Source organism: Maylandia zebra, linkage group LG11 (assembly GCF_041146795.1).
Source record: "Maylandia zebra isolate NMK-2024a linkage group LG11, Mzebra_GT3a, whole genome shotgun sequence".
Classification (NCBI taxonomy): domain Eukaryota; kingdom Metazoa; phylum Chordata; class Actinopteri; order Cichliformes; family Cichlidae; genus Maylandia; species Maylandia zebra.
In genome coordinates, this window is record NC_135177.1 from 36,002,645 (window position 1) to 36,015,937 (window position 13,293).

General features: G+C 41.8%; 1 protein-coding gene across 5 annotated transcripts in view; it reads right to left on the reverse strand.

Annotated features, from left to right (window-relative positions):
* LOC112431247 (gamma-aminobutyric acid type B receptor subunit 1) overlaps positions 1–13,293 on the reverse strand; it is a 129,435-nt gene that overhangs the window by 23,170 nt on the left and 92,972 nt on the right. For all 5 annotated transcript variants that reach the window (XM_076890283.1, XM_076890278.1, XM_076890279.1 and 2 more), the window contains 2 exons: positions 8,260–8,410; positions 2,000–2,132 (listed from right to left, as the gene is read on the reverse strand). In XM_076890283.1, the coding sequence (XP_076746398.1) occupies positions 2,000–2,132; positions 8,260–8,410 (284 nt within the window). The remainder of the gene's footprint in view (positions 1–1,999; positions 2,133–8,259; positions 8,411–13,293) is intronic.

The window sequence follows — 13,293 nt, forward strand, 5'->3', positions numbered from 1 at the left end:
ATAGAGGGGGAGGAGGTGGAGGTGGTCAACAAGTACAAGTACCTCGGGCTGTGGGTGGACAATAAACTGGACTGGTCATGCAACACAGAGCACCTGTATAAAAAAGCCCAAAGCCGACTGTACTTCCTCAGGAGGCTGAGGTCTTTTAACATCTGCAGGAAGCTCCTGAGGATGTTTTACCAGTCGGTGGTTGCTGGAGTACTTTTCTATGCTGTGGTGTGCTGGGGGAGCAGCACAGCAAAGAAGGACTCATCCAGGCTGGAGAAACTGATCAGGAGGGCTAGCTCTGTGGTCGGCATGAAGCTGGACACTCTGGTGACAGTGGCAGAGAAAAGGACATTAAAGGAACTGATGGACATTATGGACAATGCTGGGCATCCTCTGCACACGGCCATTAACAACCAGAAGAGTCTGTTCAGTGACAGGTTGCTTCTCCCCAAGACAAGAACTAACAGACTTAAAAACTCCTTTGTCCCACACGCCATCAGACTGTTTAACTCCTCTCTGGAGGGGAGAGGGAGGGGAAACAGGAGGACAAAGGAGGGGGGAACAACTAAGCTGTAGTGCCTCTTCACCTCACTGTGCAATACCTTTTGTGCAATACTTTTGTAAATAGTCAACGGTGCAATAGACTCAATACTTGAAATGTGCAATTCACTTGTATTTTTATTCCTATTTATTCTATTTATCCCCTTCGTATATTTTATTTATATTGTCTCTGTATTTATATATATGTGTGTGTGTGTGTGTGTGTGTGTGTGTGTGTGTGTGTGTATAACTCTGTAACTTCTGTCGGTGCTGTGCTTTTTTGGAAATCGAATTTCCCAGAGGAACCCACCCGAGGGATTAATAAAGTTCTATCTAAGTTCTAATCTAAGACATTATGTAGGAAAATCCCCGTAGATCAGCAGTTTGTGAAACACAGACCAGTCCATCTGGCACCAACAACCTTTCTGATGCTCAGTCTGAACTTCAGCAGGTCACCTTGGCTATGCACTGCTGCCACATGATTGGCTTATTAGATATTTGTCTTAGTGAACAGTTAAACAGGTGTGCCAAATAAAGTGGCCGTGTCCTGACACTACTAACCTACTAACTAGTTTCACATTGTTATCAACAATCAGAATTAAAATATTCTTAAACCAACCAAGTAATTTTTATGCTAGCAGGGTGATGTGTTGGATTAACTATAGCATCCCAGCTGAATTTTGTTTTTATTGATTGTTTTTTATTCTGTCCATACGTTTATCACCTGTTCCTCTATCGATGTCTCTGACTGAAGGAGGTGAGACTCAGTTCATTTTGTGAGGAAGATGAGTGATTTTTTCCCCCCTTTTTAACAAGAACACACAGGGCCTGAAGAAAAAAACCACTTCATGTTGGTTTCACTTTTCACTCCTCCCTGAGTACATCACCTGGAAAAGTATCACACATTAAAACAGAATTTCACTCACCAAAAATAGAGCACATTCTTGGAAGCTCTGTTATTAAAAATTACACGCACGGTAACCCAAATTACTGGTCTGCTCTAAAAAGAAGCAACAATGCAAAGCACCCTCAAACACTTCAATCCTGCAACTCCAGTGAGCTGAGGAGAAGTGTAACAGCTTCTAGAGGAAACATCGACCCGTCTGTCAAAGCACACGTGAACTTTAAGCCTTAATAAAAGGAACATTAAAAATATATATCCCCTGCACCCCTCACACATACAGTTATGAAGCTGTAAATTAACTATAGAGTCCTGAGCTACTTTTGTGCACTTCTGATATAAAGTTGGGCATTTAAAGTCCATGAGGATTGTTTTACTTTTGGAGCCACTCAAGAAAGTTTTTGGCCTCATTTTTCAGTCCAATAATGTGTCTTGTTGATGCTTATCAAGTTCTCAGCTACTGGTATCACATCACTAGAAAAATATATTTGTAGCTACAATAACACGATTACTCCTCTTCACTTCTGGCTACTACTTGCCCTTCCCTCCCTGTGTCGTTTTCTTTGTTACCTGGCAGACGACGGGGAACTGAGACTTCTGGACGTGGTGACCATCAATCCCCAGCGGGAACACAGCAGCGAGCGCCATCATGCAGCCCACTGCTGTCATGTTGTTCAGGTAGGGCTGTGAGTTCTGGATGTACCTGAAATTGTAACAGATTCACACAGGAACACAAATAAAGAGAAAAAAAACACAATAAGAAAAAACATGTTTCAGCTTAAAGGTAGATTCAATGAATTTGTAAGCAGGCGATAATTGTTTTGTTGCGAGCTCCAAGAAAGCTCATCCTTTTTTTGTAGGTTTTTTTAAATTAAAATGTTATCATCCTGATTTGCTTGTTTGGACGGTCTCCTGGCGTGTTCATCACACTGAGAAGGTCCAAATATAGAAACACTCTTCCTCCCCGGGCATCTCCTTTGATGTGTGATTGGCACTCATTAGTCTAATTAGTGCAGACAGAAGGCGACGTCCTATCTTCTGTGAGCAGTGCAAGAGGACAATTTTAGGTGAGGCATTTTTTCACCATACAGCCACAAAGAAAAAAAGGTTATTTGTTGTGTGCACGGCATTAGATGGATAAAATACAGGAAAAATCATTAGTCTGCTTTGTAGAGGTTTTTATCACAAACACACAAACACAAAAGGTCAGGGTGTTTTCTTGCTGTATCTTCACAGGAAAGATTGCCAAAGAGAGAATGACTCACTTCCTAGGGATCACAGATACCTGTAAAAATCTAACAGTTGAGTACTGTCTGATTTAGTTGAGGGGATTTAATTCAATAACCTTCTAAACAGAGTTTAACATTTGCCACAGTAGCAAACATTCCCCGTGGAGGTGCACTATTTACCTCTCTTTCATGAAGTAAACACTTTTTATTGCCAGTGTGTGAACAGACTGTTCAGCTTAAAAACTCAGATCTTCCCTCCACAGCATGGCTTTTGTCCCGTCTTCCTCCCCTCGCCCCCTACCGGTCACGGCAGACGGCCGCCCATCTCTGAGCCTGGTTCCGCTGGATGTTTCTTCCTGTTAAAAGGGAGTTTTTCCTTCCCACTGTTGCCATGTGCTTGCTCAAAAGGGATTGTTTGATTGATGGGGTTTTCTTTGTATTACTGTAGGGTCTTGTACCTTACAATATAAAGTACAATAACCTCCTAAGACCCGAACTCTTTCATGACATGCATATTTAATTTCTCTTTGCTATTTCGGCTGATTGGGACCTGATGAATGTAAAAACAAAGAATTATCTTTTTACCAAATTTTGCGCTCCAAGGGCCTGATATCCACATATGAGCTCATTCGTTTTAAATTTTGATAGAACAGTGGCAGCATAATGTCCTCGTAAGTGTATATCAGGCCCTTGTAGAGCAAAATTTAGTAGTGTGGTCTAGACAACCCAGAATGTGATGTCTGCATGTGTAGACGCCAGGTCCTAGGAGGTTTCAGCCAACTGCTGTTGTGCTTTGGTGCTACAAAATAATTTAACTGAATTAAAAAGGTTCTCTTGGTCGCCTCCATAAGCCTGTGGACTGACTCGTTCTTCACTGGGGTTTCTATACATGTAATTTGATTATCAGAATTCCTATGGAAGCAGTACATGTGTACTTTGTAGTGGATCTGAGGCTGGATTTACCTCATTTTAAGACCTGCTAAGGACCACATGACTTTTATTATGGTATGAAAAACCTGGAGTACTTTCTTTTTACCATTTCTGCATTTGTTGGTTTCCCAGTTATACAACATACATGGCATCCAGTAGTCAATATAAAACAGTGGAGCCTAAGAGTAGGATAGTGTAATCGGTGCTAGCACACACACTGCATGTGAGCATAAGCTGCACCCAAATGCAGGCAACACTGCTGAATACGACTAATAACAATAGTTTTCTGGAAGCTGCACAGTGTCTTTAAGCTCTCCGTGGTCTACACCCTGCTTTGAAAAATCAGATGAAAGTTTTGCCTCTGCACTGCAGCTGCAGCAGTCATATTTAAAAACGATAGTGAGTGTGGGAGAAGAGACAGGAGCTAAATGGACAATCAAGAAGAAAAAACAGGCACAGTGATTTCTCTCTGTTCAAGACAATGTGTTTATTTAAATTCCTCCAGGGACCTTCTCAGCATTATAATGTTCCCAAGAAGAGATTTAGTTTCAATTTAAGAGTTTTTAATATATTCTGCTCAGGCTGCCGATCTCCTGCAGCAGAGTGTGCACGTTTGACTCTTTTATCCCATTGACCTGCCCTTGCACATCCCCGGGGGGCCGCACTGCTTATTTACAGCACAGCTCCACACTCATGTAGAGCGCATACAAACATACATTCACGTGTACACTCTCTGACTCGCTAACGAATGCTAGAACATCTGAAGTAACCTTTCAGTCTGTTATATACCATTGACGTATGAGGTGCTGCGGGGGTTATTCTCTGACATGAAGTGTTGCTTTCTCCTTTTATTATGCACAGCGTTGAACTGCTGCTTTGAATTATGATTGATTGAGGCCAGTGTTGGAAGAAAAACTGTCATTTTTTTCCCCTTCTGTGCTCGATTTTTATCTCTGCATGACTGCTCTCACACGATAACAGTATGTGATGTATGTGACACCAGGGAGCATAAATATATAGATCAGAAGCATTAGAGTGCTGCACAGCCTGCTGTCAGTCACCACAATTTGGTTTCTGTATCCTGTGCTAATGCAAAATTACCCATTTAATGAGTCAGTATGACTTTGTCGTTTGCTTAAAAAAAGCCTGTGCCAACCAGAACTGGGCCAGAACCAATGAAACAAATATCCAGGGTTTCAGGATGCAAATCCCTTACAAGAAATGTTAACCACTAATCAAATATAAGTATTTTTCCTGTTGCCTGTAGTGCTGTGTTTCCCAGTATTGGAGATCGTGTAGAGATGTCTGCCTTCCGATGAATGTAATGGAAATAAATTGTATTTGCCTTGTGGTGCTCAGAGCAAGAAAACACTGAAAATCAGTAGCTTTTCAGTCTCTTTCCTGAAAGCAGAATCAGTTCGTTGGACGATGTTTGAAAGGTTCCAGAAAACACAATAATGACTTTACTTCAGGTGAAAACTGTAAACTACCAAGTACATGCCAACCTCACAGCAGTAAGTTACTGGAACATACACTATATATAAAAATGTGTGCAGCCACTGTGACACTGAGTCTGAGAATAAACTTTAATCTGACTGTATTTCAAAACCAAACATGACAACAGATGGATCTGACTGTGAGACCAAGGATGCAGGAAGCTCATTGGCTAATTCTCCTTCCTGACTGTAATAATTACCAAAGCGTTATAAAATGTACTCCATGTTGATTTTTTTATATCCTGAAAGTTGCGATTGAGCGCATAAAGTCATCAGCCAAGTGTTTACTGAGGTCAAAGAGTCAATGAGCTGAGGGCTGTTCTCTCTCGATTCTACTGGAAGCTTTTTTCAGCGAGGGTGGAATATATGAAAAAGAATGCAGGCGCTTCAGCTTTAAGACCTATGTCCTTTAAACCAGTGGTCCCCAACCCCCGGGTCTCGGACCGGTACTGGTCCGTGAGTCATTTGGTACCGGGCCGCGAGAGTTGAGGCTCAGGTGTGAAATGTCTGCTTTTCAGGGTTTTTATCGGTTTTCAGCGTTATTTTGTTATCGTTTTTATCGTTTACTCGGTTTTCCTGGGTCTTTTCACGTGTGTTATGAATAAATCTTCTTTTTTTTGGTACCGGTACTGGTTTTATTTTGTTGTATTTATCCGCGACACCTTAAAGGCCGGTCTGTGAAAATATTGTCGGGCATAAACCGGTCCGTGGTGCAAAAAAGGTTGGGGACCGCTGCTTTAAACTATCTTAAACTATAATTTCGCCCAAACTCTGAATGCTTTGCAGCTTTATTTGAAGCAACAGAAATAAAGCATGGCAAATACTACATCCATGTTTATAAGATGGCCTCTTTGACCTTTGAAAAATGGTTCTGTTTTTTTTTTTTTCTCGTAACAAATATTGCTTGAAGCCAGTACAGGGTGTTTCAGGGATGAAGATGTTAACTATACATGTAAGTGCCTCCACGGGATTCTCATGGCTGATCACATAAAGTCCATTTTGACTGCTCAGATTAAAGATGCACATCTAAATGGTCTGAATGGAATGAGTCCATGTGATCTGTGCTGTTCACACCACTCTGCATTTGGGAAGGCTGGACTAGTGTAATTCCTTATTATCCAGTGGTCCTAGGAGCTGAACTGAAAGAGAGATTATACGTCTCGTTTATTAGCTTCTCTTTATTGGCTCACTGTTAAATTGAATTCCTTCTCCTTGTGCTCAAAGTGCTGAATGATTAGCCAACACCATAACTTCATAGTACCATTTTATCCTAATAGAGCACTTTGCTCTCAGACTGCAGGTCTACTTGTGTTCTTAGAGTTTCTCAAATTAAAATGGGAGGCAGAGCCTTCAGCTTCCAGGTCCCTCTCCTGTGCAACCGACTCCCAGTTCAGGTTCAGGAGACAGACACCCTCTGCTTTTAAGAGCAGGCTTCAAAATGTCCCTTTTTAAAAAAAAAAAGCTTATAGTTGGGGGTGGATCAGGCGACCTTGAACCATCCTTTAGTCATGCCGCTAGATGGATGTGCTTTTGGGGGACTTCCCATGATGCGCTGAGCACTTCACTCCCCAGGTGTTTATATGGCATTATTGCAGCTCATGTTTGTTGTTTGTGGTTTTTGTACGCTCTAAAATTCAGCTCAGTGAAAAAACCCAGATCTGAGTCACTTTTTCCTGCTCTATAAACGCAGCTGAAGAGCAAACATCTGTTTCTCCGTTTGAGGCGAACCAAATTAACTGAACTACAGGTGTGAAATCACCTGGAAGGTCAAACATTTGCTGAACTTTATTGTAGCTGCAGCTGAGACATCGAAAGGTCAGACGTGTCAGATTCAGTTCGTTGGATTTCTCGTCTGTGATTGCTTTTGACTCATTCGTTGTTTTAAGGTGGATTGATTTTGGAGTTTTGTCTCCTAACAAGGCAGCTGGTGCAAACCTGTTTTGTGAAAACATCTTACTGAATATATTTGATTTGATCTGACTCGCACTGTTTTGGCTGCTGAAAGCAGCCCGTGGTGAAATTGTCTTTGAAATATAATCAAAGGTGGAGGAGGGCCTGATTGGCACACTCGAGTCAGCCAGAGATCCTCAGAAGAACAAACCTCTCCAGCTTTCCAAAGAAAAAAATAAATAAGTAAATCTCCTGATAAGCTTGTGGACTTGTGGGACTGTAAATCACTTTGACCCAGGTCAAACATAAAAATACTATGTTAAAGAGACCTCAGAGATATCCTCCACTGGCTTCACAGACATGTATTAAGCTCATAAATCCTAGTTCAAAAGGCAGTTTTTTTTAAAGTGAATTTATTTGCATTTGCTCTAGAGCTACGTTTAAGCTGTGACAATGAAACCAGCAGCAAGATAGCAAAAAAAGCCATGCCCAAACTGGAGACACAGCATGCCATTCATTTACATTAACCTCAAAGGAGAAGAAGATCTCTGAGAATTATTTTGAGCTCTGTTTTAAATCCAAGAAAAACTCAAAGTCACGCTTGGAGTGCAAACACAGTGAGTGATGAGGTCTCTGTGAGCAGCAGGAGGTTGTTACAAGATCTGATTTCCTCTGACTTCACAGATTTTTATCCAAACAGATGACTTTTGTGTAACAAAGCTGTCTCTTGAATCTTTGAGACATGACTCTGTCGGTCCTCATTAGTTTCGGCTGTTTGACCATTTCATCTGTAACTCCATCTTAAAAGGAAGATTTTCCTTGCGTGACTTAACCACAGCTAATTTCAAGATCCAAACTTTGTGGCATTAACAGTCTTTAAAACCTAAAAACAAATAATTAAGTAAAGCATGAAAACAAAATAATTACTACACTTGAAAAGCTGACACTATAACATTTTGGATTTATTTAAAAATCGAATTAAGTCTCAAAATTGTTGGAGCATAATTTTTCTGTTGAGTTTTAGAGTAAAACATACAGTTATTTAAAAATGTCTGGTGTGCTCACAAAGGCACTCATTTATATTCAAACACACTTTCACTGACACACACTTGAATCCAAAGTAAACAAGTAAAAGGCTTGTGCAGGAGAAGCAGCTTATACAATGACCTCTCCAAAAAAACTCAAAGCAAGATAAACAGAACGACAGTGAATGCAAAATAATAAGCGAAGACTACGAGGGGAGAATATTTCAGGCTATGTGGATGTCGAGTGTTCGAGGACTCACCGGACATTCCCGTTATAGATGTTGAAGGTTAGACAGACGATGCCGAGCAGGATGCCGAGGCCGGCGAAGACGGACACGGCTGCAAACAGCTTTTGAGACAGGTACCTGTATTCGTCAATCACCACTGTCCGATCGGCCGGAGGCCCAGCACCTGAACAGAGAGAGAGAAAAGAAATAAAGGGAGGGAAAATGCTTCTACTGCTCGGATACTCCCAACATCCCATTAATGAGACAATAACCTTTAAAGACCTCCTTTACTCACAGCTTCAAATAATTACCCTTGGCAACTGGGTGAGGGCCGCACTGGGTTGTACTGTCATCCAGAGCACTTTAAGGATGATGATACGATGTTCTTTATATGTTAGATGTAACTCTTTAACAACAGCTCCTAAATATGCAGCTTAATACTTCTTTTAATACTTTTCACAGGCAGTTACATCCCAAAAAGCATTGATGGGAAAAACTTCAACCTCATAAATAATAATAATAATAATGGATTGCATTTATATAGCGCTTTTCAAGGCACCCAAAGCGCTTTACAATGCCACTATTCATTCACTCTCACATTCACACACTGGTGGAGGCAGCTACAGGTGTAGCCACAGCTGCCCTGGGGCAGACTGACAGAAGCCAGGCTGCCATATCGCGCCATCGGCCCCTCTGGCCATCACCAGTAGTCAGTAGGTGAAGTGTCTTGACCAGGACAGAGAGCCCGGGGATCGAACCGGCAACCTTCCGGTTACAGATACGCTTCCCAATTATTTATTGTATAACTACTGTAACGATTTGTACTTTGGTGTATTTACATGCTTGACTTTAAAGTAAAAAACTCTTACCTGAAAAGTGAGTGATGTCACAAGAAACATGCTTAAAACTTGCCTGTTTCCATAGCTACCCCCTCATAACAACTATATTTTTGCTGATTCCAGCTTCTTAAATGTGATGATTAGACATGTTTAGATGAAAGAGCCTTCTCTCATAATTGTGTCATTTTAAAGATTAAACAATGAGTCCATTAATCATGAAAACAGTCATTTGTTTAATTGGCTGGGAAATAACCGCTCATTGCTATTCCACTGCCCTTCCTGCTTTTATTCTGTGAACATGACCAGTCAGTGCCGGTGATGATTGCACAGTTCATTTCAATTTCAGATGCCTGACTAACAGAGACTTCTTGTTCTATGTGTGCATCGGAGCAAATATCCTGGTTAAAAGCAAATCCACGGTTCCTTATATTTGCAACGGAAGCCAAGACAATGGCAACCAAAGCAGCGGTTCTACACATCCTCGCTAAACATGAATGAATGTCTCAATACACGACTGCACAAACTGCTCGAGCAGCATTAAGAATCTAATAATTAAAGTACCATTTAGTGTTGTTAAGTAGAAACCATAACTCCTGATAACTTTTCATAATGACTGAGTCACTGAAGCTTCTCAGGCTGATTCGATGCATTTTTAAAGACAATTTCTATCGCCTTTCTATCTTTATTAGATAGATTCAGTAGTTACAGAAAAGGGTGAAAGAGAGCAGGAGAAGAACCGTGATTCAACATTCAGTGTTAAAAGATTTGTTCTTAAACACAAAATTACATTCAATAATGCAGCAGTATCTAAAGTGAAGTATCATCTCTGCCTTCATGCTCACTCGCTCTCACAAACTGCTCCTTTGTTCTCTCTCTCTCTCCTTCTCTTATTTAAAGGAGTCTAGAAGCAGGTGAAATGTTTAAACATGAATAACATGAATCCTGAGTGTCTGATGGGCATTTAAATAAGGTCAGAAAGCCATACTTAAATTAGGATGAAGCAGTTTAAAGTGCCACTGGTGAAACTTTGTCCCAATACGATGTACCACGTCAGCATTCTGAAAACCTGACAGGTGCACAGATGTTGCAGAGACTGATGATTGTGGTCAAAAACATCATCATCAGTTGGAATAGTGACAACAGGTAAAAGAATACCACGATAAGACAGCTTAAAGCTTTTAATAATGCTTTTCTTTTTTTAAAGCATACATTATAAATTATAACCTCCACACCAAGAGCTGCATGGCAGCACGATGTTTAGCACTTCTGAAGCAAGAAGGTTCCTGGTTTAAATCCAGCGTCTGGCCGAGGCCTTTCTGTGTGGAGTTAGCGCGTTCTCGCTGCCTGACTTCCTCCCACAGTCCGACGTCATGCAGTTGGTGGCGTGATGCTTTTAAATTCCCCCCGAGGTATGAATGTGCATGATTTTATTAACTTACAGTGAGGTAGTGAGATTGTGTGGTTATAATTTATACTTTGAAAACATTTTTGTCCACCTGTCATTTATTCAGGTGAGTATTTTTGAACTAGTTGAATAATATTTTGAGCTAAATGCATTTTTCTAGATCAGACCATGAAAACAAATCATGGAAGAAAATCATGGAGGCCACAATCTCAATATCTGTCCATCACTGAAAAACCCTGAAAACCCCCCCAAAACATGCTGTGTTTTCTTGAAAAAAGACTCTCAGTCTCAAGCATGTCACTTGGTGCTGATAGAAAAGTTCTTTCATTGTTCAGGTAGTCATGACTCGACATGCCACGTAATCATATGTGCTGCTGTGTGTGGAAGTGCCAAAAACTGCAGTTCCTCTAATGGCCGTTTGGCAATGGCACAAAATACAAGTCAGTCCCCATAGACATGCATGTTAAAATGCCCAACTTTGCAGTATTGAAAATCACATACAGATAAACAGTTCTGGGGTGTGTGGATAGATTCCAGTTTTTAAATGAGTCAGTCCAGTTTTTTGATGGTCAGTGCACCGGACCTTGTTGTGAAAAGGTTATCTTATCACATTTTCATTGTTCATGGCCAAAAGCATTCATAGTCTCAGTCAGAAACCATGGTTAACTTTCTAACATGCAGCACACCATTTAAATCAAATATCATGATGATAAGAGCACCAAACAGCACTGACTTCATTAGACCAGCAACAAACACCAGTGAGTAACAGTGGAGGCCACAGAGGAGCTAGCATTTGCTCAGGAAACAGAGCCGAGGAGAGGAGCGGGAGCCAGAGACGACAACAGAATGCCAATTAAGTTCAAAATAATTCCTTCACCAGTGCTTCGCTCGACCCAGTAACCACAGCTTCACTGCACCTGTGTGAGTGACTCAGTGTGACTTAGCGGGATTGAAGTGGAAAGTATGTCAGAGAAGTTGCCGCAACAGCAAGAAAAACGCTGCTAGCTGCGGTCACCTTACTTAGTCATCCACAAAAAGGGGGAATGTGGGTGCAGTGAAGTAGTTACTGAAGGAGAAGTGAGCCACGATACACAGCAAAGCGAGTTAGTAAACCAGCTTTGGTCCAACTCTGCATCAAATCATTCGACAAACAATATAAAATACAGTGAGATGCAGACCATCTAGGAAGTTTGTGTTTCAGTTGTGGTTGGTTCATTTCTTGTAGTTCCTCTCTAATTATTGGGCTCATCTCGGACGGGGACGAGTCTGCCTACAGGAGGGAGGTTGAACGTCTGGTGTCTTGGTGCAGCCACAACAACCTGGTGCTGAATGCCCAGAAGACAGTGGAGATTATTGTGGACTTCAGGAAGCACACAGCCCCACTCCCCCCCATCATCCTGACTGACACCCCCATCACCTCTGTGGACTCATTCCGCTTCCTGGGTACCACCATCACCCAGGACCTGAAGTGGGAGCCCACCATCACCTCCGTCATCAAGAAAGCCCAGCAGAGGATGTACTTCCTGAGGCAGCTGAAGAAATTCAACCTGCCAACACGGACGATGATGCAGTTCTACACCGCAATCATCGAGTCCATCCTCACCTCCTCCATCACCGTGTGGTACGCTGGAGCCACTATCAGGGACAAACAGAGACTGCAGCGTGTTGTGCGCTCTGCTGAGAAGGTGATTGGCTGCAGACTCCCATCTCTGCAGGACCTGTACACCTCCAGGACACTGCGGCGTGCTGCCCGGATCTCAGCTGACCCTTCTCACCCTGGATACAGTCTGTTTGACCTGCTCCCCTCAGGCAGGAGGCTCCGGTCCATTCGCACCAGAACCTCTCGCCATAAGAACAGTTTCTTCCCCTCTGCTGTTGGACACATGAACAATAACCACATGACTGTTCCCGCCACTAACACATGACCCTACGCTGTGTCACTGCATCATTTCATGTCTGGCACTGATCACCACCTGCACTCATGTATATATCTTTCTACGTAGCACTCATAATTCTTATTCTCATGTATATATCTCATGTATATCTCATGCACATATCTTTCTTTCTACATAGCACTTTAATTCTTATTGTCTGCACTGAAGCACCGCAGCAATTTCCTAATGTTGTAAACCTCAACATCTGGCAATAAACCCATTCTGATTCTGATTCTGATTCTGATTCTAATTAGCTGTGCATGTCTGAGCGTTACATACATAGAAGCTAACCAAGCTCACTGGTGTTAGCTGATAGCTAGCACTCCACCCTCTCATCTAAATATTACACCGTCTGGACTCAAAAAGTTCATCAAGTGCTACAGTGTAAAGTCCACCAACCAATGGGCTGGCATCATTATGTCGACGTCCATCGTGTAAATAAAGTCTAAAGTGAAACTTGTGGCAGAAAAAAAAATGTGTCCAGGTTCAAATTCAGAAAGAAATCCAGCCATTATTTAAAAAAGTGACAGAAAGCCCAGCAGCGCTGTCCTCAGTCAGGAGATTGATACCTCAAGAGGTCGGCTATTACCCTCCCCCTCCCTGTAAAAGTGTGAATAGGTGTGGTTACAGGTTATATGTTCTTAGGGTAGTGGTGATAATGGATCTTTCAAGGAGACAGTTTAGAAAATAGAGTACTACATCTGAGTTTGTGCTCAGTCTGAGCTTTTACTGCCAGTGGAGCAGACAGTGCTACGCGATAGCGTCTCATTCTCGTCTGTACTCACCAGATTTTTCATTTTGTGATTTAGCTCATCTCCAAAATGTAAAAGTTAATAGTGTTTTAAAAAGAAAAGCTGATATAAAAATCAGCATTATCCTAAAAATAAAG